This window comes from Pteronotus mesoamericanus, unplaced genomic scaffold, assembly GCF_021234165.1.
Source record: "Pteronotus mesoamericanus isolate MK-2021 breed Mesoamerican mustached bat unplaced genomic scaffold, CSHL_Meso_final contig_20, whole genome shotgun sequence".
Classification (NCBI taxonomy): Eukaryota; Metazoa; Chordata; class Mammalia; order Chiroptera; family Mormoopidae; genus Pteronotus; species Pteronotus mesoamericanus.
Window position 1 is genome coordinate 83,227,591 of NW_026555085.1, and position 27,097 is coordinate 83,254,687.

General features: G+C 35.8%; 1 protein-coding gene across 2 annotated transcripts in view; it reads right to left on the minus strand.

Moving 5' to 3' along the window:
- The window catches only part of HBS1L (HBS1 like translational GTPase), an 83,191-nt gene that overhangs the window by 20,889 nt on the left and 35,205 nt on the right, over positions 1–27,097 (minus strand). For both annotated transcript variants that reach the window (XM_054570002.1, XM_054570004.1), the window contains 5 exons: positions 13,019–13,127; positions 10,294–10,556; positions 9,665–9,830; positions 6,216–6,333; positions 2,600–2,746 (listed from right to left, as the gene is read on the minus strand). In XM_054570002.1, coding sequence (XP_054425977.1) covers positions 2,600–2,746; positions 6,216–6,333; positions 9,665–9,830; positions 10,294–10,556; positions 13,019–13,127 — 803 coding nt within the window. The remainder of the gene's footprint in view (positions 1–2,599; positions 2,747–6,215; positions 6,334–9,664; positions 9,831–10,293; positions 10,557–13,018; positions 13,128–27,097) is intronic.

The window sequence follows — 27,097 nt, forward strand, 5'->3', positions numbered from 1 at the left end:
AAAACAGACAAGAATAAAGCTATAAAAACAAGACAAAAATTATTATTACTTGGACAAATGCACAAGAATATTGTCAATTTTTTGAAAAAGCAGACAACAAAAGTTTGTAACTCAATGTTATAATGAAAGATTCTAATCTATAAAAATAAATTGTATCGATGTACAAAAGGAAAAGGATAAAGTTTTTTTAGGGGGAAAGGATCATTAGAAATATAGATTATTTAGTTCCAATCAAGATGGTGACAGGCAGACGTGGCTCACCTCTTCACACAACCACATAAAAATTACAACTAAACTATAGAACAACCATCACTCAGGAACGTCAGAAATCGAGTTGAATTGAAGTCTGACAACTACAAAATTGAGTTGAATGAAAGTCTGATAATTATGGAATTGAAGAAACCACATCCACCCAGACTGGTAGGATGGGTGCAGATGCGAACGAGCTGGCCCCACACCCACATGCATAAAAATTCAAGAGGGATATCTTGGGAACAAGGAGTCCCAGACCCACAACAAGACCCCCGCCCAGGATTCCAGTGCCAGGAAGATAAGTCCCCACAACTTCTGGCTGCAAAAACCAACGGGGATTGAGTCAGTGGAGAAGGTTGCTGGAGCTCCAAGGAGTTCCTCTTGGGGAACCCACACACAGACTTACCTACTCACTCGCTCCCTCTGATCTCCAGCACCCAGGTGACAGCTTAAAGGGCACCAGTGGTATACAGGGAGAGACTGAAGTGTCTGGCATCGGGGTGAGAAGAGACCACCATCCCTTGGCTGAGCCCACCCCCCACAGAGCGGGTAGGCTGGTACCATATCTGAGACTCCATCAACCTAGCTAACACTGTGTGACCTACCTTGAAGATAAGAACGGCCTGTCTTGACTCCTAAATCCTATCAACAGGCAATAGCTGGCTTCAGGGAGCCCTAGAAGCAGCCAAATTAGAGTCACAGCTTGGCTTCACCTGGCAATCTCCAAGCCCAGCAGAAGCAGCAGTCATCTCAGATTGCTTTTTAGCTCGGGCAGGGTGGCCCTGGGCAAAACAAAGGTGGGGGCTGACCTTGGCTTGCAACACCTAGGAAACCCTAGGGCCAATGCACCCAGCTACAGACCATGTCCAAGCACCACCACCCTGCCCCTCAGAGCTAATCATCCATGGATGGCAGAGGGTAGTGGTCAGTGGTCACAGCCAGTCATTGCAACTGACTGGCCTGGGTAAATCCTTCTCATTGATCTGCCTGCCAAGAGCAATCAAGGCTCAAGTACAAAAGGAGGGAATACTCAGGCCATACAAAGGGTGCACCTCAAGTACCCGGCTTGGGTGATAGGGGAGGCTGTGCCACTGGACCCTAGAGGACACATACTACATTAGGCCACACTACCAAGACACAACAAAACAGCAGTTCTACCTAATATATAGAAACAAAAACAGAGAGGCTGCCAAAACAAGGAGGCAAAGAAACATGGCTCAAATGAAAGAACAGATCAAAATTCCAGAAAAAGAACTAAACGCAATGGAGATAAGCAATCTGTCAGACGCTGAGTTCAAAACACTGTTTATAAGGATGCTAAAGGAAATTAGTGAGGACCTCAACAGCATAAAAAAATACCAGTTTGGAAATGAAGTATACACTAATGGAAATAAAGAACACTGTATAAGGAAACAGCAGTAGAGTCGATGAAGCCAAGAATCGAATCAATGATTTGGAACATAAGGAAGCAAAAAACAACCACACATAACCACAAAAAGAAAAAAGAATCCCCCAAAATGAGGATATTATAAACACCCTCTGGGACAACTTTAAGAGGTCCAACATTCGTCTCATAGGGGTGCCAGAAGAAGAGAAAGAGCGAAAAATTAGAAATCTAGCTGAAAAAACTGTGAAAGAAAACTTCCCTAATTTGGTGAAGAAAATAGACATGCAAATCCAGGAAGCGCAGAGTCCCAATTATGATGGATGCAAAGAGGCCCACTCCAAGACACATCATTATTAAAACGCCAAAGGTTAAAGATAAAGAGAGGCTCTCAAAAGCAAGAGAAAAGAAGCAGTTACCAGAAGGTTGCCAGATGGGAGGAGGGGGAGAAGGGGTGAAGAGGTGAGGGGATTAAGAAGTACAAATAGGTAGTTACAGAATAGCCATGGGGATACACAGTATAAGAAATGGAGTAGCTGAAGAACTCACACGCATGACCCATGTATATAAATAGCAGTGAAGGCATTGCCTGAGGGAGTAGGGGGCGCTGGGTGAAGAGGGTAAAAGGAGGAAAAATCAGACCAACTGTAATAACATAATCAATAAAATGTAATTAAAAAAAGAAATACAGGTTATTTTAGGTTCTCTTTAGACTAAAATAAATGTGTATTATTTTAAAACTAAAAATAATTTTAAGACATTTTAATTAATTTTAAATATAAGAAATTTTGTTTGCTTAAAAATTACTCATATGTCCTTCATTTAATGCCAGAATCATGAATTTAATCTTTAAAGTATGGCCGCTAGACTAATAATATACACTAGCCACATCTAAGTCATCAATATGGCAGAATAACATCTTAATTAGCACCTAAAATGAATTTTCATAAAGCCTTTAAATACCTGATCCATTTTATTGACTGCAACTGCAAGCTGCGTTACTCCAAGAGAACGAACCAAGAGGCCATGTTCTCGTGTTTGGCCCCCAGTCTCGAATCCAGCTTCAAACTCTCCCCTGCTGGCATCTACAACTAAAACAGCTACATCCGCCTAAGGAAGAAGAAAAACAATCAAAACTAGAAATAATGTCACAGCATTTTAATTCAAAGGACAGATTAGTCAATTAACTGTGTCGGTCTGATTTGAAATGCAGACTCTAACCTAACACCAAACATCAAAGCAAATCAAATAAAAGAATTACACAGATGGATTAAAATTTTTACATTAAATAAAAGTATTAGCATTCAGAGGAAAAGAAAGACAAAGAATTTTTAAAAATCCCGTATTTCATTAAATAACAATTATCATATCTAGGTAAAGGCGGAAAAACAAACAAAATAGGGACAAATACTTGTAATATATAAGGTAAAAGTTACAATCAAATTAAGTCTTGACCAAAAAAAGGAAAAAAAGACATAGCTATAAGAAACTAGTTAAAGAACACAACTTGCTAAGGAAATAAAATGGCCAATAAACATGGAAAAATTCAGATTCATTAAAAAACAAAAAAGGCATTAAAAATACAGCATATTCCTCCCTTTTCCCACTTTTACAGATTACATTGGCAAAGATTTAAAAGACAAAATTACTCACTCTAAGTAAGGGTGGAGGGCAAAGGACATTCTTAGATCCTGCCTGTGGGACTCTAAGTATACAACTTTCTGGAGGGCATTTTCACAAGAAGTTTCAAGAGCTTTATAACATATTTTTTTTCCCCCATAAACTCCACCACTGGGAACTTACCCTAGATAAGTAATTATGGATCTACGAAGATACTGTCACAGCATTGCTTATATTAATGAAAAAAAGAGTAAATGAGTCATTCACCTTACACAGCCACTGAGAAAGAATCCTGAACAACAAAAAACCTTTGTGGACCATTCTAAGAATCAGATGAAAGATATTTCTCTTCTCATACACAATTTACACAAAAGAAGAAAAAAAGGCAAACCTTAGCTGTAGCTCATTTTCCTCATTAGCCTTACTGATACTAGCTTTATGGATTCCCAACACCCCTCTGTGTGATACTTCCTTACTTGACTCCACCTGCATCATGTGGATGCAGACTTTGAAAACTGGCAGTAAAGTTTGTGCAACCTTAGATGTTCTCCACTTTCATTCTCCTAAACTGTCTGTCCAATGCACTGTCAGGACATTTTTAAAAGAATGTTCTTCCATTTTTCCCTTTTACAGTTTTTGCCTTGTACGCATACCTGTTCTCACAGAAATCTGCTTCTCTGTAATCCAGGATACAGTGGCTAAATTTGGCACTCCCTTTTGGCCACCTCAGACTGTAACACAATCATCACCCTATCTCAATCTTACACACCAAGCTGCCTGGCCTTTTGGTCAGAACAGAGTCCACAACAGCTTTTGTCTTTGTTGTTTCCTCAATGACACTTACGTTTGAGCTACCCAGTTTTTAAAGCATTTCACATACATCATCATATAATCCTCACCATAGTGGTAAACAAGATGGTCATAAAGTAAGCAAAGACTTTATCAGACACTTTGCTGTGAACACAACTTTGTAATTGAGAGTATCATCCACATACTTTGGTAGGGCAATTTACATACTTCTACTCTTAAGTGCTGCATTCATTTCAATTCCATCATAACTTACAATGGTGAATTCTAATTTCTTTAATGAGATCCAGTTCTTTTGGCCAGGGATTGTTAGACAGGAGCACAAACTGGAGCAATCAATTTGGAAGTTGGCTCTCTCACTGATGTCACTAGCAGGCATCACAGGTCAAGCAAATTGTATAATCTCTCTGGGTGTCATTTACTCACTCCACAGAAATATTGAGGGGGGATAGTACAGTTTATATAAAACACCCGGCCCTGACCTCCAAATCCAAATCCAAATTGTGAATCTCCCTCATCAGGTTTTGCTGACAACTGTCAAATTACATTTACTCTCTGAGGTTAAAATTGAAATTCATTACTTAGTATTAAGATACCTAAGGCCACAGTATTCTTCTTAACCCTCTTTCCTATTACCTTCTCCAAAAAATTACTGGTCAATTTCTCCTTTCTGTGCAGCCAATTACCTATGAAAGCTCAAATCCCTACACATTTTCATGACAGGCTTTTTAAGCAGTATAAAGTTCTCTCCCCTCATCATGTATACTGCATATATTCTTCTTGCAGTACATTTGTGTAACTTTGTCTTTACATGTCTTACCTTCCTACACTGTGATTTCCTTGAGGAGAGCTGGCATGTCCTATATGTTTCTTTGTGTCCTCAAAGCCTACCGCACTATTCTGCATGCTGGGTGAATAACGCGATAGCTTCGAGTCTACTTCCTCATTTGTCACATAATGGCATTCAATTAGATAATCTCTAAGGCCCTTCCTACCCTAATTCAATAGGAATGTGGAATAAATTATCTGTAAGATTACTCTGGTTCTAGGATTCATAAATATTCTACTATAAATACTTGTTCTGGTGTTTGCCATTCCCAATAAACTTCTAAAATGTATTTTGTAGTCCATCATATCCCACACTTTCTATCATAGTGTTTGAAACATAGTGGGTATTCAATATGTATTTATTAAACAAAGAAAAATATGTATACATACATATATATATATATACACATATACAGAAATATCTACATATAAAAAAAGATAAAAATATGTTGTATCCTTTGGTAAATGCAATGAGAAATATACTAATTTAAAATGGGAATTATTTGTGCTATTTCCATGAACCTTAAATTAATATCCTAGAATTTTAATTGACATTCTGAAACACTTTCTCATTTATCCTCAAATGTATTTTAACTTATACATATAACATCTTTTTTTAGGCTGACAAGTGCTCATATCAACACTCTCTTCTAACAAGTGGAAGAACTCAGAAAATGGTCAGTTGCCAAAGCCACACTTTCGCCAAGTGACACAGGCAAATTTCTGAACTCTCCATGTTTTCCAGTAATCACCTGTTACAAAAGAAATCAATGTCCTAATAGGTGCAATGTTACTTTCATTGCTCTAATTACTTAGATTTCTTCTCAGTATCTTTATTAAGTATCATGTAAGTTTACAAACTGTAATTAATAAAGTACCTATCAGTACTTTATTAATTGTTTTTTTTAACTCTATAAAGAAAGTAAATAAAGCACAAGGGAAAACTCCCAAGCTTCACTGTTTCTGTATAAATTAATTATTAATAAATATACAGGATTTGAATATAAATATTGTAAAAAGGCAGATGTTAAAATGAGTCACTCCAATTTAACAAATGAAATATAAAGCTACAAATACCTCATTAACCATTTTACCATTATTTTTACTATAAAGAAATTCAGTTTTTACATACTTTTTCTTTGTAATAAATTAGAAAAGGTTTTATAAAGTACTGATAGGTTATGAAAAATATTTCTCTATATTTTCAATTTTTTTAAGAGTTAAAATTTTTGAATGTTTTAAAAGTTAGAACCCTAGAATCATCCTCAGCATCAGGAAATTTTATGTACAATTAGTGCCCAATAGTTAAGGAAATATCTGGTACCTGGGCTGCTCCTGTAATCATATTTGGAATGAAATCCTTATGGCCTGGAGCATCCATTAATGTAATAACTTTGGTTGTGGTCTCAAACTTTGTCATACCAACATCCATTGTTACTCCCCTTAAAGAAAAAAATTAAATGGTTAGAATGAACTATATAAATAATCAGTGTTACGGATTAAATTATTTCGTAAGTTAAATGACTGGCTAAATTCTTAATAATGGCAATATTATTTCAATAAATAGTCTATTACTTTGAGAAATTAGGCTAACATTTTTGACTGGAATTTCTGCTGCGAGAGTATTAAATCCATATAGCTTTAAAACAAAGTTGTGGCTGCAGCTAAAACTTAAACGAAATAATAGATACTTCTCATTTTTCTTTGGTTGGGGGGCGCAGGGCAGTGACCGTGTGGAAGCAATATAGATTGCAAGCAAGGAAAGATATACGGGGACATCTCCAAAAAAGGCAACAGTAAATACTCTGCACATGGAAAAAAGTGAAATGAAGAATGACCACTATCAGGAGGTAGTTTTCCTCATCTCCTTATGTTTACGCTTCAGTAATTATGGAAATAAACTTATAAAACTTTCATTTGTAAGACTGGTCAGTATGTTAAACACTTAGAAAACAGGAAATATCAAAGGAGATGCCCACTTTTTAAAAGATTAATAAAGATGAACAGTAATTTGTTTCATATCCCATTTCATCCTTCTTGCAGACCACAGTCACAAAAATGTACAACAGATTCAGATTATGAGAAAGCCCAAGGAGGGTCTAAAAAGGTACTAAGTCATTCTAGACTTCAGAAATTTAGAATAGAAATCATGTGGGCAATGAACTAGGTGAATGTTTATCTGGTTTGCCCAGGATAGTCCAAAGTAATGAATGAGCACTCTCTTTAATTACCTAACAACCTAACAATTTTAAGGATAGATTTCACATTCACCCTAGCAGGAAGGTTGCTATGGGTCTCCTAACTCTAGTCATTCTAGTTTAATCTGAAACCACGGGCCATTTGAGCTTCTGAAAAATCATGCTTTGTTCTCTTTAATAATCCCCAAATAGTTTATTTTACATTAGTGATGAACCAAGACTTCTTTGACTACAATATACTCCTTTGACCTGGCTCTGGTCTGGATTTGTAAGCCTAAGTATGTGAAAATGTCACTCATTTTACTAATTTCTGTTCAACATACAAGCAGAACAGAGGATTTACAAATATTTAACATGCTGGGATAAGCAGCACGTTATATTTTTGAAATGTTATTAAGGGACATATAGTAGTGAGTTAAAATTCCCATTATATATCTGGAAGCTTCTCCCATCTACATATTGAAGAAATATTATAAAAACTGCATCATGCTGAACAACAGAAAACTAGCAGCAGCAAAAATATGACAGATAACCAGCAGGTATATTATTTAAAAAAAAACAAAACTAAAATTATTGATCATTCTAGAAATGAGATTATCTTACTAGCCAGCTCAACTCACATATTAAGTAAATTCAAACAAGTCATTCTAATTTACAGTGTTCTCAATCTGTTCACCTACTTAACAGATGACACAAAGAAAAGTTATATATTTTAATAATCTGCATGGTAAACAGATGAAAATCATTTAGATTTCTAATATGACATCATACAAAACTCCACTGTTTTCCACTATAAGTTTTCTAAAAATTTGCAACTATCCACTCACTTTTCTTACAAGGTTGGAAAACAAGTTTGTGATACTATATATTGACTGAAGATGACAACTGTAAGAAAATTCCTATTTATCAGAAAAGCTAAGGAATAATGTGACCCCCTTTATTGAGAATTACCTCATACATTATAATGTAGACTATCCAAGACTCCAATAAAAATACACACTTATAAAAAGTATGGAAATCCAAATATATTCTCTAATCACATTCAGATGAAGACATCAGGGAACAGAGAATAACCTCTTTGTTGATTTAGGACTTTCAGAGGACTTCAGCATCTTTAATTACTTTGCACAGTTAAAACATTTGCCATTTGTTTATTATTAAGGTGTCCTCTTTCTTCCCTCACATAGGTGCCATTGCTGCCCCCATTCCTAACCGTTCTAAGGTGATATACGAGGTCTAACCAGAAGGTATCCAGCCAGGCACTATGAAAAGTAGAGAGATTTATTGAAGAAGATACAAGATACGAGAAACACTGTACACAAGGTGCCTCCATTCCCTTCAAAGTAGGCACCTGGGGAACTCACACAGTTCCAATCGCCATCAGCTGCCCAGTCATATTTTCCTGAATCTCATCAACAGTCTGAAATCTCTTCCCTTTCAAAGGTGGTTTTAATTTTGGGAAAAGCCAGAAGTCACAGGGCACCAAATCTGGGCTGAAGGCAGGCTCAGTCACCAGGGTCATTTAATGGTTTGCCAAAAAACTGGGTCTGAGAACGTGATGCATGAGCTGGTGCGTTGTTGTGATGTGGCTGCCAATTACCAGCTACCCATAGCTGCGGCCTTCTGAATCACTTGAATAGTTTCCATGGAGGAACATTCAAGCGTAACACAAAATCTGATGAGGTTTGTTGCTCTACTCGCTCAGTCATTTTGAACGTGAGAGCCACACAGTACACATGCTCACTCAATGGCATCTACTGCTCCCACTGACTATTGCCATGAAGTCGTCATTGTTCACGTATGCACATTCCAGTCCACTCTCCCTGGATGCCAGGTTACATGGATGTTGCACAAATAGTTTGTGTTATATTAACAATGGCTGGACTTTTTCCAGACAGGCCTCGTATATCAACATCCCAAAGACTTCAAAAGAAGTATTATTTTTTTAGCCAGAGCTGCATTCGCCTACTAGAATCTCCCTGATATTAGCACTGAACACAGTTATCAGATATAGAAGTAGCTGACTGGATTAAGTCCATATGGTTGGAGATAGGTGGAATCACTTGTTGACTTTGTCTCATGAAAACATAGTACAAAAATTATAAAATGAATTAAGTCTCGTCATTTGCACTTACTGGTCATTTTGATTCCAGACAGAAGACAGTTTACTACAAAAAGTTACCTTTCCTCTAAAATCTGATGTAAAATTAAGTCTTACTTACAATTTTAATTCAAAATCAAGTCAATTTGACATATACTTAGGAAGTAACAACAGAAACTTCTCGCACTGAATAATCAGCTAAGTGTTTTTACTGCTTTTTAAAAGCAATTTTTAGTAAACATTCTCTTAAACTATTCTCATTGAATTTGGAATAGTAAAAAACATATGTAGATGCATTATGTACGTAGTAATGAAAACTACAATAAAAATATTTCCCAAATAATTGAAAGCTTTTTTCTAAAAATAGTCTAAAATATTTCATGGTATGTTTCACACATGTTCAACACATTTTACATATTTAATTAAAAGACTATATATCATTTCAAACTGAAAATTTTGAAATATAGTGACTACCTTTCCCTTTCTTCTCCAGTCTCATCCAAGACCCATGCATATGCAAACGAAGCTTTGCCAGCCTTTTTAGCCTCTTGTTCATACTTATGCATAGTTCTTTTGTTTACATTACCCAGAAGATAAAGCATATGGCCCATCAGAGTACTTTTCCCAGCATCAACATGACCTAAGGAAAATTGATTCAGGATTAATACTAGGTACATTTCCCAGAAGCTGTTCACATTGAGGCATTGCATGAATATATAATTCAATAGTTCACGTCAGTGTTTAGAGTAATAAATACCAATTTTTATTAAGTGATATTTAAAACAACTAAATGGAGGGAAGAGAGCATGTCTTTTTAGAGATGAGGGGAATTTCCCTGGTTTTTGGAAATTACAATTGTCAACCAGACATGCCATTTTCAAAATGTTCACAAAATTGAAAACATCACAAGAAAGCCTAATGGCCTCGGTAACCTGGCATTACTTCACCCGGGGTGACTAGAAAGCGTTACAATGCAATGCCCCCTTGCTGTCTGTCCATTACACCCACAGAGAAACTCAGAGCGGAACACGAGTTTCCATGCTGCAACCAGAAAGTTGTCAGGCTAAAGCAGAGCTGACAATCCAGAGAGCAAAGGACATTACCAATGACCACTAAGTTGAGTAGTTGCTTCCCTCCTTGCCGCTTCTCCAGCTCTGCTTTGACATCTATTTGTTGCCTCAGCTTGCTAGACTTTTTCACTGGCGTTTGTGTTGAAGTCTGCTCTTCTGATGCTTGAACGGTGTGGGATGGAAGAGATGATTTAGAAACGGTCTCAAGAACATCAGAAGCAGCAATGGTGGTATCTTCATTAGGTTGTCCTTTTTGAGGTGTGTGGAAACTATGACCATTTTCTTCAGCAGTTACTCTAAAGAAAGCAGAGATAGGAAAAGAGTGTTTAAACCAACTCCATTGATGTCCTATAATGTCAAAAAGGGAGAGTTCTCTCTTCATATTCCTTACACTTGCAAACCTAAAATGACCTCTGCTAAGTGGTTAGAGTCCATTAAGGTAGAAATGGTAAGTAACTAGACCCAAACCACACAAACACAGACTTGGAAGATCCCAGAAGAAAAACTTTCTACCAAAACTATGATAAGAAAACATGCTGTAAAATAACTGAAATTCAAATTTGTGTAGATTTGTGTTACCATATGTACATATGCACGTTACATATGTGATTTTAACATAAAATCACAGGGTTTTTTGTTAAAGTAGCTATAAGTAATTTAATTATATGAAGAAATGGATAGTGAGATAGAATAAGTAACATACATAGATAAGTCTAGAATTAAGTGTAATTTCTCAGCCCCTTCTCTTTGTATTATGAAGGTAATACATATGGTAACACAAAGCTTGGTAACACATAAGCTTTGGTTCTAATCAGACCTGGGAGAAATAACAATCTTTGGCTTCACATCCTTCTGTTTTTTAGTTACAGAACCTTTCCAAACATGCTGACTCCAAGACTCCAACATTGAAAACACATACAGGCAGAACAGCTATGGTTGACAGAGTAGGTAGAAGCCTGGAGTGCAGCTTGCCCACCAATCCAGGCAGGGGCTGCTCAAGATAGGAAGGGCTTCACAAAACACGGGTCTGACTTGATTATTTCATTTACAATTCAGTAACGTGAAAAGTTTGTTTTTTTCTCACTTTCATGGTAATACTCCTTTCCAAGTAGACCTGAGGTAAACTAAAAATTAATTCACTAAATTATATATGGTTAGCGGGAAGTAACCAAAGTAATTAGAAACGTATTCTGGGTAAATCTGTACTTAGTAAAAAAGTTCCGCTTATTTTATGAAATAAAAGTTAATGTTTTAAAACCTTGAAAAATCTCTAACATGAAGTCTAAAAATTACCATTCTGGGTTTCAGGCTTTAATTACTGACTGATACGAAAAGAAGAGTAAGTTGGTTGAATGTCTGTTTATTCAGCTGTTTTCTGATATAATTTTATAATCTTAATATAATAAAATGATGAGTCCATTTTATTTCTACACCATCTTTTCAAAAGTGGGAACAGGAACCTACAGGCTTAATCTTTCTTCTTGTTTAAATGACACTGGAAAGCTTATTGGCATGCTTTCTAAGACTTTTGAAACCTTTTGCAGGATGATTACAAAATCCTTAGAACAAGAAATTGTGTGACTGATCGATTGATTTATCTCTCAAGAAAAATGATCCCATAATATGATTAAATGGCACTTAAGACATAAGGGTAAAAAAAAAAAGACATTTATGATTCTGACAACCCCATCCCAATACAGAGAGAAAAGATATACATTAAGCTTTTTGTGACTGAATCAGGATTCAAAATTATTTTCATGGGCTAGATTTATCCAAGTTAAAAATTAACTTTTTCATTCATCTAATCATTCAACTAACATATACTAAGCACCTATTATGTCCTAGATATGGAGTTCTTTCCCTCACTAAATCTGAAATCTTATAAATAAAATCTTACTTTTAAAAAATCACATGATTGAACCAGGTGATCATTGATTCCTCCTAACCAAGAGGCATGATATATCCATTGACTTACAAGAATGTTGTAAGGAAGAAGAAAAAAAGTCCACTAAGTATATTTCTTGGAAGTTAAAAAAAAACTTCTATTTTTTATATTTGGTAACACTGTTTCTTATCTATCTAACTGGCAAAGAAAATATATGTACGTAAAAAATTAGGGAATGATTTAAAAATCTAAAACATTTTAAAGAGGCTAAAAGTTAGTGTTTTCAACCTGTGCTGCTAAGCTTCAAGCAATCCACTTCCTTTGTCTATAAAAACTCCGGGGAGAATTCTGGAGACTGATGAGAGGGAACAAATAATGGGCATTACTAATGTATGACTTATCATTTTTCACTAGATATTTGAAACTTGAGGTATGTTTCATTTTATATTTTATGACTTTGTAACACTGATACATTTTACTCAATATGAAAATCTAAGAGTTTAAAGATATTAGCAAAAAAATTTAATAAATGATTCCATGGTTAACCAACAACAGTCCATGAAATTCCCAAATGCTGCTTACCTACGCCACCTAGTGGCACAAATAGTCCCTATCTCACAGTGTTAGATTTCACAAAATCACAGTTTTTTTGTTAAAGTAGCTATAAATAATTTAATTATATGAGGAAATGGATAGTGAGATAGAATAAGTAACATACATAGATAGGTCTAGAATTAAGTGTAAGTTCTCACCCCCTTCTTTTGTATCATGACCTACTGAAGACTGTGATAGTTCAATGTTAATGATATATTTTCTTACAGTCTAGCAGGAGACAAAATAATTTCAAAAAAAGGTGGGGATTATAAACCTTACCCAGGCACTTCAAATCCCATGGTTTGCTTCCTTCCAGATACAGTCATTTTAGCAACTTTTGGCACAATTTCAGATTCACTTCGAGATGAATGGAAATCTATTGGTTTTCCTAATTAAAGAATAAAATATAAAAGTCTAATTAAAGTTCATTTCTTTACATATTACATATTATATGTCACATAAAATTATGATAATTACATTTCACAGGACTCATGTCTTTATAAACATGTATCTTTTCTCTAAGAAATTTTAGTGAAATATTAAAAAGCTGAAAAAATTCTCTTGTCACTCTATTCTGGAAAATCCCCTATATCAGGTCTTTGTTATGCTTAACCTCCACCAAATCTCTTCCTAATTTTGAATTGACTCTTAAGTTTCATTATTAAGAGGTCACACGACGGTTTCTGCACTAAGCCTTGCTCTGACAATACACGAAGACCCTCTATCTCCCTCTCCCACCACGCCCTTTCACAATACTAAAATTGTTCAGTCAGTTAACAGATGGCTAAACTATTTTTAATCCTGTGATACCTATAAACTGATGAGAAAGTTGAGTCTGTTGAATTGTGTTGAACACTGCATCTATTTTACTTGCACACAGTAGTAAAATAGACTTAGTAAGACATATGCTATCTGTAAAGAATATGGGGAAGAGGTCAAAGTAGAAATAGTAAATTAAGAACACAGAAGAGAATAAATTAGGAGCTACATCAAAGTAAAACAATGCATTGGGTTCTTTAAATATATATAATAATTATGTAGTTCATGGAATTCTTTAGCATGTATCTTTATAATTTTCCAGAAGAATGCCATCAGAAGCGGATACACATAAAACCACAGAAACTGCACATGCTACACTGGTAAATATGTGCATGTGTGTGTGCGCGCGCACACACACAACTTTAAAATTAGAAGAGACAAATTAACATACAACATTCATTCAAAATGCTTGTTATTTGCCTACCATATGCCAAGCACTATGCTGGAAATACAACAGTGAACAAAAGCAGACACAATCCTTGTGCTGAGAGAACTCAGTCTAGTGGGGAAAAGGTATTAAGTTATTTCAAAAAATAAAAGTAAGATCAAAACTATTATTAGTGTTATAACCTGCATAGGGTGCCATAAGATTTTGTGATAGAGCACCTGAATTAGAGGGCTTACATAGAAAAGTGAGAGTCAAGCAAAGATGCAAAAAATGAGTAAGAATTAACTGCATAGAAAGAATCAACTGCATTCTGACTAGAGGGAGCAGCTTGCATATCGGCCCTCGTGTAGGAGGCAGCATGGTTATTTCAGAGGGAGTCTAAGTAGAAGGGGAGAAGGAGCACAATTAAATGGGAGGAAGAGGCCGTGGCCAGGCAGTGCAGGGCCTTAAGGCCCTACCAGAGCCCAAAGTTTGTTTGAAAAGAATTGAAAGTCACCAAAATGATGTATACAAATGAGTGACAGGAAGAAAGACAGGATAAACTAAAGGGTCAGGCTGAAAGGAGACGTCTGGGCTAAAGTGTGTATTTATGGTTTATATGCACACAATCAGTAGTTGAAGGCACTGAAGGCACAGACAGGAATGAGATCACCAAGGGACAGAATGTACAGGAAGAGGACCAGTGGCCTTAGAACAAGGCCTTGGAATAACCCAGCATGTAAATGAAAGATGACAAAGGACAACGGGCCAGTAAAAAGGTGCCAGGGGAGAGCCAGGAAAGGACAGTGACAGAAGGCCAAGAAGAGAGTGCTTGATGGAGCTGGTATCACCAGTCACGTAAATAATGGCTGAAAACATGCAAATAATACCTAGTGAGATGGTCCTTTTAGACAAAGGTCATTGGCAGAGTTTTAGCAATAACCATTTGAGAGAAGTGAGGGAAGTAAAAGCCAGAATGGGTTAAAAGAAATTCAAGGAAGGTAAGAAAACAAAGGTTGCTACCTCTGCCCATCTCCATGATCTCTTATCCATTATTTCAAGACAAAATCTCCGAAAAATTAAGCGTTTTTTGTTTGCTTTGTTTTGCTCCATTTAATAACTCTTTCGGAAGCAAAGCCTGACCGGGACCAACATGAGGCTATTCATAGCCCTTATTTACCCCACTTGTAGTGAAAAGCTATAATTTTTTTTTTTAACCCTCACTCAAGGACATTTTTTTTTTCATTGTTTTTTAGAGAAGAAGGGAAACAGACGGATAGAGATTAGAGACAGAAACATTGATGTGACAGAGAAACCTCAATTGCTTGCCTTCTCATATACACCCCAAATGGAGTACACGCCCCAACTGGGGACTGAACCCGCAACCCAGGTATGTGCCCTGACTGGGAATCGAACCCGTGTTCTTTTGGTCTACTGCACAATGCTCCAACCAACTGAGCGACACTGGCCAGGGCTGGAAATCTATAAATTTTAGTGAAGAAATAACAATGTGATGACTACAGGGCTCACACTATAGATGGGATGTACATGTTAATGCTTTCCTAAACCCAAAAAATTCTGAATTCTGAATCAATTCTGGTCTCAAAAGCTGTACATAAGAGATTATAGATGTGTTCAAGTGACTCTCTTAAAAAGTATAGCTGGAAAGGAAGAAATGTGGTTGAATGGCAGCCAGAGGGGTATGGATCGGCTGACGGAAAAAGAGAAAAATAAAAGGGGCTGTTTGAAAGTACTAGGAAGAGAAAAGATCATTTTAGGTATTTTAGAATTTCTGAGAAAGTAGAAAGGGATGGGATCTAAAGCACAGGTGGAAACTGAACTAAGGTAGAAGACTGGCTCTTATACCGTAATAGGAGGCAGATTTATATGTTCAGGAGCCGGAAGATGAGAATTCCTAATGGCTGGCTTCTTATTATCTCCACAACACAGCAAGCAGCTAGTTACCTGCTGAAACTGAGGGTGAATGAGGAAAGTAAAAAGTTGGTGAAGCAAATAAGTTTTCAGTAATCTCTGCACAAAGGAAAATGATTTGAACAAAAAAAAATGGATAATAGTGAGAGCTCACTTAAGATTTGTAACAATGAACTTATCATGATATCAACCTGCATTTCTATGTGACTTTCTCTAGCAAAGTTCAGCAATATGGGAAGAGGCACAGAGAAGACATTAAGTACCTCATCCAGGGTTAAGTTTCTACCCAACAGGTGCAAAAAGAAAGCAGAAAGACAAGGTAGCTGAAGGTATTAATGAAGGAGGAAGTAAAAATTACAAGTCATAAACTCTAAACTAGATTTTAAAAAATAAAATATAAAAGTACTGATGGGCTGGGAGAAGAAAGCTGAGTTCTACAGGTCAAGCAAAGGTCATGACAAGAGCAGCACAACCAGGTGGTTGTGGTCAGAATGAAATGTGCAAATTTACAATTTTAAAGGAGGGGGCATTAGCAAATTGATGGTGACAGGTGAAGGTCACTAGAAATGAGGTCGTCAAGGAACTGAAAGCCCAGGGTGTCTAACCTGGTGTTTTCCCACATCATTGCACAACCAGTAAGCTATGATCATGAAGAGCTTAGGTTGCAGAAGAAAATGGTAAGCCCCCTCACAAAGTCTTCAATGAACATGAAAGAGTGGCCATGAGGCTGTGCAGTAGATGACAGCTGTGAGGACTAACCAAAGGCTGGTTCAAGCAAAAAGACAGGAACTCTAGGGGAGCAAAGATTAAAAGAAAACAAAAAGGATAGAGCAACACAACGTTGGAAATCAGTAAAGAGAACAAAGCTGACCTTCCAAACCCTGAAGTGTGAGAGGATATAAATGATGTAAGGCAAGGAAGTGGAAAAGAAAATACTAGGAAAACACTGAAAATTATAGAGGGATTTGCTATTCATGAAAAAAGTAGTTTCTAGAGTTATAGCAAATGTAGAACAAAGTGAGTGGGGGTGAGGAGGGAGGAAACAGAGAGCATTATCCTGGTGTTTTGTGTATGGGTGTTTGGGGCATGAGGGCGGGGGAGGAGCCCCCAGACTGATGACTAAGACAAGAAAAGAGGCAAGGTGAATTTGGGCTTCTGTTAAAGGAATAGCAGAAAAGAACCATAAAGCACAAGAATGTCTCAATCCGGGCTACACAAGACTAACTCTCACTTCCTACTGATTCATTTTAATACCTTCCAACCATTTTGCATGAGGAAAATTTCTTGACCTGCTTAAACATTAAGTACATTGAAATACTGTAATTCTGGCTTTAAAAAAACAAATAGGTGGATCATACCATAACATAAAAGGTCTCTAAGCATAGAAAGAAATCGCAACATGATTATTTAATATTTCTGAGGATACAATAAATACATTTTTCATTCCTAGTGATTCTTATTTACAGGACATCAAACCCAAGATGTAGTATTTGAAACATTTGGTTATGTAAGTGCAAGTATTTTTAGAGAATAAAAGTTTGCTATTATGGATCTAAATACTATCCACTAAAGAGTGAGTCTTAAACCCTTTATTTCAGACTCTGCTGAATTTCAGTGAAACCCTCTGCTTGTACCTCCCCATCACTGAGCCTCTTCAGACTCACTCCTTTTGTCTTGAAGCACACTTCAGTATTGACTACTAGCTCTTTGAGGGTAGAAACTTTCTTACAGTTACATTTACCTAGTCCACAGGCCAGGACGCAGCACTCTGCTGACAAGCATTCAATAAATAGATTAATGATTAAATAGATTTAATGATTAAACCCTAATGGTTTAAATTATGAAACCATGAGCTGATCTGTATTGCTTCTGCAAGTTATCTCAGATCTCTTCTTGGGAAAACTGCCTCTCAGTTTACCAGCTCTACCTACTTCTTGCACTTAACACCAGCTACCTCCTAATGTTTATGATCTGGGTTCTAGAAAGCCAATGTGGCACTTGCTATAGGCGCATTCATGTGCTCTTCTGCCAGGTACTTCACATGCTCTCTACCTCCATAACGACCATAAGGGTAGGTTTTTACTCCTGCTTTAGATTTGCTGAAGGCCATACAACCTGTGACACAGCCAGATTTTTTAAAAGGTATGAATCATATGATAGCTATCATCAACAAGCTTATACACTATTGAGAGATAATTATAAAAGCTGTGGAGATGAGTTCCAGAGACAATAAGCAAGAGAATTCAAAGTATGTAACTGAATGATTATGGAAGGCTTAAATGAAATGAGATTTAACCTGACGTTAAAAAATAAAGAGGAGACAAAAATAATATGAGAAAAGGTATTTTTAAGAGTCAGTAGGGCAAAAATTCTGAAAAAGACTGGGCAATGATCCAAAAACTTTTACAGTAAGACTATATAATTGAGGCTTTGCATGAAAGGCATTTTTTTTAAAGAAAAAAAGATCTTTTATAGACTTGTTTTTAAGGATTCTGTTTTTTCTCATTAATAAATAAAAAATATAAGAGTAGTAGTATTAAATATTCTAAATTAAATTGGGAAAAGACAATTACTGAGACTGTTTAGAAATGGGGAACGCCACTTTCAGATTAGGTAAAAGAAAACCCCAGAAACTTATATGTTATTTCTTCATAAATTATGCTACCATGTCTTGTCATTCTATAATACCTTTACTCTTCCCAAGCCACGAATGAGGCATCCCCAAGCTTCAGTCTTAGGATGCTATTTAAATTGAACAGATATTGTCTACCCTGAAATAATCAATTTTAATTCATCTAGTATAGCTAGAAATCTGAGGCTCCGCCATTAGAAAATTCCAGAACTTGAGCTTTGATCTAGTCATCAAATATCCCAGAGACTGAGTTCATCCCACTGCAAAATGAGGCTATCACCACCTACATCGTCTATCTCACAGAGATGTTGTAACATATTATGTATGTGAAAGCACTCTTTTTTTAAAAATATTCTCAAAAAAACCCTTCATTTTATGGAATTATCTCATCATTATTCATGTTATTGCCTTGCCAGAAAACTCTCAAATCAAAAATAATCGCTGAAGTTAGTGGTCAGTACATGTTTCCTGCAATTATTTTTAGTTTGAATACTGCTGCACCCATTAATCTCTTTTAAAGTGATTTTAGGTGATTATAGGATGAATAAATGCTAGATGCACCTAGTCATAGACAGTAACACAAAAAGTGTGCCACACCTTGGCTTGAACCTAGCATTTTTTTTATTTAAGTGTCATGCCAAAAAAAAAAAAAAAAGAAGAATGACCTGATAGGGTGAAATCTAATCAATGGGACTACTTGAGGAGAAAAGAACCCAAGCTGATGTTGAAGTTAATCTAAAGAGTAAATATGTGAGGATAAACAATAAAATTTTAAATTAAGAATGATAGGGAAACTGAACTACCAAATATCAAGACCTCCTAAAAAACTGAAGTAAATTAATCTGTGCTATTGGCACAAGAGTAGCTTGATGAATTATAATAGAGTGCCTACAAGTGGACCAATTAATAGGAATATATATTTTTTATACACAATACTTGATCATATGGAAAAATATATTGAGGATATATGTTATATACACTCATAAATAGAACTCAGTATTTGCAGAGAGGTTTGAGATCAGCGGGAAAAGATGGGTTATCCAATATTTTGTTGGAAATACTGGCTGTTCACTTGAGGAAAAGGCTCTATCATGTCTATGGTGTGTCATAGAGAATTATTAAACAAAAATTCATAATATTCAGGCAAGACTGATGAATCTTATCTAAAAACTTTAAAATTTCTCCCTGATTAAGGATACCCCAAGTAAACACAAAGTACGTGCAGAAATATATACATGGGGTTAATATGTAAAATAAAAGAGCTCCTGCAAATCGATAAGAAAAAAACTTAGAAAAAGTAAGCAATAAATAGAGCAGATCAAATTATATAATTCAAAGAAAGATGTGGCAGAAAAAAGGGAAGACAGAAAAAAGGGAGAAGGGAGGAGAAGGAGCAAGAGGAGGGGGACTGAAAAGAGGAGATAGCAGAAGGGGGGTACAGAGGGAGAGGGAAGGGGTGGAGGAATAAGTAAAAGTATTTTTACTTTTTTATTACCATCTAGTGTTGCCAGAGGAAGTGGGGGAAAGAGCGCTATCTGACACTGTTGGCTAGAGTACAACCTGGTACATGTTTGGCAGGGAGAAATGGAAGAAAACCAAAAATTTTTACTATGTACACTCTACCTCTGGAAATGTGTTCTGTCTTGATTTTTCTTAGACTACATTAAAAACCTATTTAGCAATAACACTTAGAATTAGTGTACCACAACCCAAACTCTCCTTCAATGATCCTGATTACAACATAGTACTGCAACATCCACTGGAAAGTTCATGTTTTAAAACAAAGTTACAAAGTTCATCCACTCAATTATTTAATGACAATTTTATATTCAGAGTGTTCTAGTAAGTGATCCTCTAAACAGTTTGTCTTTTGTGTTAAGTAATCTGATAAATTCCTAAAGAAATGAAGGGGAAAACTAAAAGGTAATTACAAATATGACGTCTTTGAACGTGTTTTTTTACTAGGTTAAAAAAAAAATCATGGTAAAATCCATCCTGCCCTTCTTGGACTCTCGGATTTCTCAGCCTTGAACTACTGACATTCTGATCAGGATACTTCTGTGGTGTAGGGGGTTGTCCTCTGCATTGTAAGATGTTTAGCAGCATCCCAAATATGTCTCTGGACACAGCCAAATGTGCCTTTGTGTGGCCAAATCACCGCCAGTTGAGAACTACTGCTATAAAGAGTTATTGGTAAAAGAATTAAATACATATTACAAACTCTGCATACATTAGATATATGTATCATCTAAACTTATCCTCTTGCCAACAAAATCAGCAATTCTAAAGTCTCTTCCCATCCAGCCAAGCTTGAAACCTCAGTTATTGATTTGATTCCCCCTTCCCACAAAACCTCTCTATCCAATTAATAATGATTCTATTAACTTTTTCCTCATAAATATTTCTCGTATTTGTCATTTCCTTTCCCGTCTACCTAGGCAAGGCCCTTAGGATCTCACGGCTGCAGTGCTGGCTACAGTGTCGCTCTGCTCTCTGTCTTACTTACGAAACCATGTCCTAACACTGTCATTAGGTTTTCAATCATCTCACTCCCCGGGTAAAATATACTCAGTGGCTCTGGTCACCATTCTCCCCATCCCCCCAACAAATCTGTTTTTATATATTCTTTGAAACATGACCTCACTTTACCTTTCAAGGCTCATCTCCTCCTTATTACTCCCATACGCAGACCAGGATTACCTCGTATAAATACTTTATCTCACATCTGTGGCCATGGTTCATGCCATTTCCATGTTCATGCAAATGCCATTATTTTCATGAAAACTGGTAATACGAGGAAGCCAAGGCTTCTTGACCATGCATGAGTCACAGAGGCCAACCTCACCACTGTATACCAAAGACTCTTAGATTCATTCCACTTAGGTTTACCAAGCCTATGATGTAAAAATATTAATAAAGTACATGTAAATTTGCTTGCATACTTTAACGCTCCCACAGGAGAGCCCCAATAACCACTACCTGTCGAAGCCCTCCATCTCATCAGTTACTTAGAGTTTGGTAAAGGAGGTAAGACATGGGCTCCGCTGCCAGACAGCCTGGGTTGAATCCAGGCTCTGCCACTTACGAGTTATGTAAGTAATCAAGAAAATCATTTAACTTTTCTCTGTAGAGCTTCTTCATCTATGAAATAACAATGAAAAGAATCTACCTAATAGTGATGCAGAAGAATTAAATGAGTCAATATATGTAGAGTGCTTAGAGCAATGCCTAGTATATATTAAGTACTCAACACTTCATTATCATGACAGAAAGCAACATAATCTGTGGGTCTCTGGTATCACCAAAATATCAACTTTCTTTTCCTCATTTGACACCCAGGGAATCTGCAGATGCAAATTACTCTCTAGTAGTCACATATTAATTCATGATGGAAAAGAAGGAAATGTCAACTATGTGACATTATGCTAGGTACTGGGATAAACAGATCAAAGAATAAGATATGATTCCTATCTTCAAGAAACGTTAAGTCTAATAGAGAAACAACAGAAGCATATTATAATGTGAACTGTTCCACGCTGGCACAATGACTGTGCAAATAAAAAGTACTAACCCACTCACACTGAAAAAATTAGGCAAGGTTTCCTTCAAAAAGTCATGAGCAACCTTTAGGCACTTGATTTCAAAATATAACCACCACTAAAAGACTTTAAGCATTGGAATATCATACTGTGCTTTTAAAACATATTCTGACCATAGCATGGAAAATGGATTGTAGAGGCAAGACTAAAGGAAGAGCAGTTAATAAGCTGTTGTACTAGTACGTGTAAGAAATGTTACGGACTCATCAAAGAAGGGATATCTAAAAGATATTACAAAGTACAATTAGGAATACTTGGGACCTTGATATATATATGAAGGGAGGTGACCGAAAGGACAGTTCCTAGTATTCTAGCAAGGAAGAAAGAAAGGTCATGTCACCGCTAAATGGAGAATACACTGAGAACTAAGAGAAGTCTGCTGTCAGGAGCTTACTGCTCTTGGTTGGTCCCTTGGTTAAGTGCAACGTTACAGCAGTCCAGAGGAAATGCTTCCCCCTAAAGAAATGAGCGTTGCCACCAAAGACTTTATTTTTTTAAACACTGCCTAGATACTATCTCAGGTCTTTACATTTTTCAAGTTAAATTGTAACATGTTCTTGGCACTGAGAAAACAAAAGGTGAGTAATCATCTATCTTCTTTCAGGTAGTTTTCATTCTAGGTGTGGTGGACATGTAGAGAGGCAAGACTGAAAGAAAACACAGACAAGGGAAGGAGAGAATTTTGAAGGAGACCACAAGTACTATGATTGCAGCTGAGCAAGTACAAGAGCATAGAGAATGAATAAGAGGGGACAGGAGTTAATAGATAACAGTAATAAATATTAGGGAGGCCAAAAAACAAAGAGAGAGAGAGAGAGAGAGATCTAAATTCCTAGGACTCTAAATTAGATATGAATATAACACACTGGATTTGAGATTCTTTCAAGACAAACAGAAATGGGATAGAAACCTGGATAATCGAGTGTGCAGAAGAAATGAGAGCACTATTAAACACATAAAGCAATTTAAGACCTGGGAATGGCTGAGAGAGCCTACAGAAGATGAAAGGTGAGAAGGCAGCCATGGGGGATTCTAAGAGGCAGGCAGAAAGTACTATTCACATTCCTTGTAAAGTCCTTACCTGAATTTAGATTCATACAATCATGCAATTTTGTGGGCTATATATTTTTTATGAGGTCATTTGGTTCAACCCATTACTTATGGATGAAAATTTAAGTAAATTTCTGAAGATCACATGCCTAATTAGGAAATTTTGCTCTTGCTTTCTCCAGGCTACTTCCAAGGCCTCTACCATCCCCTTTCCACTCTGTTTCTGGTTGTACCTCCTCACGGAACTGATTTTCCCAAGATGACTAAACAAGGTTTATTTTGAAGTTAAATGTGTATAAAAACTACTTGATCAAATACCTCTATAAAATGTTAATACTTTGTACTGATTATGATTTTGGTGAGGCTCATAATTAGCATTTCAGACACTGCTGATAATAGTGAATAATAAAATCAATAATTCTGATTTGGTTTAATATTTGTATTTCAAAATCCCCTAAGAATATATATAGTTAGAGCCTAGCAGTTAAATCATTCTCTGCTTAATAAAGTTTCTAACACAATTTAAATTTCCAATAGGAAACCAGAAAGCTACACTAGTTTACATAATAAACACCCGCGTACTTTTTACATTTGCTTATGCTGATGTTTGGTGGGGAAAGGAATATTTAAGCTCTAAAGCATGCATCTAGCATTAATTCTATCAATTTCCGATAACACACAATCTCAAATTCTTGAAAATGGTAACTCCAGTCCAAAAATGATACGATTTCAAAAAACCTTTATTGTGTATCCTCATGTAGCATGTTTTCTGGGTTATAAAACATCAATATAAAGAATGTGCCTTACCTCTCGGACTAACCTATGAACACTAGAAGGGTACTTTTGTTATTTTCCAATCCAATATCCAATCCAATCCAGTACACTAGGCACATATTAGTCACTCAAATATCTGATAACATTATATAATTTTATATATGGAAAAAAAAGTAATACACTCTCTAAGCCAGTGATTCTCAGCTTGGGAGAAGTTGGATCAAAAACACGAAACAAAATAAGGACATCCTTGCCCCTTTCCCTTTGAAAATCACTGTCACTGGCAGATACTGATACTGACAAGAAAGTGTTATATCTCTCAGGTGTCCCGGGAGAGAAAAAAAATGATTGAGAATGACTTATCTGGCATCAAAACTAATATTACAGATGAAGAGGTGAGGTTTGTGTAAGTTACACAACTTGTCCAACCTAGTTTAACATTCTTTGCAAATTATACCTACCTACCATTTGATGACTGGTTTTAAGTTCATAACTAAAAAGACATTTAAAGATCTGTCACAAATCAGGAAACTAGTTCAGATGACCTTTTAAGGTTCCTGTTCTCATAATCCTATTTTTGAAAAATAACTACTAAACCTATTCAGAATCTCTCCCACACACATATCATTAATCACTAAATGACATCAACTAAAATTCTTTTGGATATTTAATAGTATCACCCACATCAAATAGGTTATTAGTTAATGAAAACTGTTGTTGAGGAAATAATATTCTTAAGTCCAATAAAAAGCAACCAAAGTTTGGGGGGGTTTTCATAAAAAATCCATAAACACGAGAAACATTACTAAGGACAATTTTTAAAGCTTTTTTTACCTGACAGCATTAAGTAATTTCAAATTTGAACAGTACCAATAAAAACATGAAAATACTAGTTCAGAACACTAGTTTTTATTTTAAAATAAAAAATGCCTTCTATAAATAAAGTTTTAAAAATGCTCTCTGAATTAAAATAGGATCTAAGAAGTGATTCCACATTAAAAATGTGTGGGCAGATTGGCAGATAGATGAATAGATATAGATACAAATAAAAAAAAGAAATATATAGGATATAAAATTGTATGTATAATAATTGCACATAAAAATATTAATAACAAAGAAAATGCATAGGAAAAAAATGAAAGAAAATATGGCAAAATACAAGGCTGTTGTATTTGGCTTTCTCCCTTTTTTCTACATTTAGAATATGTTACCTTGAGCCCTGGCTGGTGTGGCTCAGTGGACTGAGTGCCAGCCTTCGAACCAAAGGGTCACTGGTTTGATTTCCCCTCAGGGCACATGCCTGGGTTGCAGACCAGGTCCCCAGTTGGGGGCATGCAAGGGACAACCGCACATTGATGTTTCTCTCCCTCTTCTTCTCCCTCCCTTCCCGTCTCTCTCAAAATAAATAAGTAAATAAAGTCTTTAAAAAAACAAAAAGAAAAAAAGAATGTATTACCTTGACATTGAAGCAAATAGTAGAAAATAAATGATTTGGAAGATTTCAAAAAAGGAGGTAATTTTTTATATTTACATGGTTAAATAACTACTCAACAAATTCAAAATAAACTCTTAATGTAAAATAAATTCACAATTTAAAGTCATGAAGAACAAAACACCTTGAGCCTAAAAAACACTTTAGGTTATTCAGAAAAAGAAAAAAACAAGTTTTCTAGCTAAGTTCACTTATCAACCATATTGTTCCTATAAATGTTTCAATATGCTAGTACATGCAGAAAAATAAGATTCTCAAAATTTCAAAGAAATCATTGTTAAATTTTCAGTCATATTTCACTGAATCTAACTACACATTTAAATTCTAGTTATCGGATGTACATTCAGAAAGTACACCAACAGGCTACAGAGAATAAACCACTTCCTTCGATTATACTGCTGCACTGTGATTTATTAAGTATAAATTATTTTTTCACTTTAAAACACCCTTTATTGCATAACTTGCCTCATCAAATCCATCATACAGCATCCATCTCCTTATCACACAGAAAATACTTTTTACCCCAAAAGATTCATGGGAGTCAGAGTTCAAATTTCTATAACTAAGCATGTTTTTAAAATTAATAGATTTTGGATGAACAAATTTCAGCCTGTATACTAGACTGCATTATATATCTTGAGGAAGTATATACAAAATTTATAATCTAATATAAACAATAAATTTATGATATTATGACCATTCTAAACAGAAATTCTTGCTACTTCAAGAGTTAAAGGCAATATTGTGTTACTAATAATTTTCTTAAAAAAATGAAACCATTTACATCCTACGTGTAAACATTTAATGCTAAGATAAAAACTGTGTTTGTTACACCTGAAAGAGAAGAGCCTGGAAAACAAAGCCGTTTTATTTTACAGAATGAAACTATATAAATTAAAACCCTTCAAAAACTCCTACACAAATACATCAGTGTTCCTCACCATTCTTCCTTAGACCTTTCGTTTCACTTACTATAAACTCTCCCTGAGAGATCTCATCTATATCCTCCACATCCCTGGAATTATCTACCCTTAAGCATCTCCCTAACAAATCACGTTAAATCCTTCATGTCTTAAATTTAGGCATGATGTTATTATTGGCAAAGCTAAGAATGTATATTGAGAAATAAGCTACTCAACAACACAAAATCATCTAAATTTAATGAGCTCCCAATGTGTGTCAAGAAATGCTAAAGTGGATTAATAAATATTTCATTTAACATCACAACTACCCTAAGAAAAAGAACTATTACTGTCCTAATTTTACAAATGAGGAAACTGTGACACAAGGTGTTAAGTAATTTGCTAAGTGGTTCAGCTGGAAGATAGATCCCAGAAATCTACACAAATACCAGTGCTCTTTCAAATTTCTGCAGGAACTAGCAGTGAGAATCAGCAACTTTTAGTCGTAATCAGAAAAACACTGAATACTGGGACAGAGGAAAAGGTACAGGGGGAAGAAAGTCTCATAGTATATGCATAGGAGCTAAAACAAGGAAAAAACTTTACAGGAATGTTGAAAATTTTAAGGCAGGGGTCCAACTAGCAACAAATGATAAACATTGAATTCTATTAATCAAACCTAAAAGGTATTAAATTTCATTAATAGTCTCATTTATTTAGGTGTCACTTACAGTGTGAGTGACTATAAAATACACACAACATGCATATAAAGGCCTATACTGATTCAACCT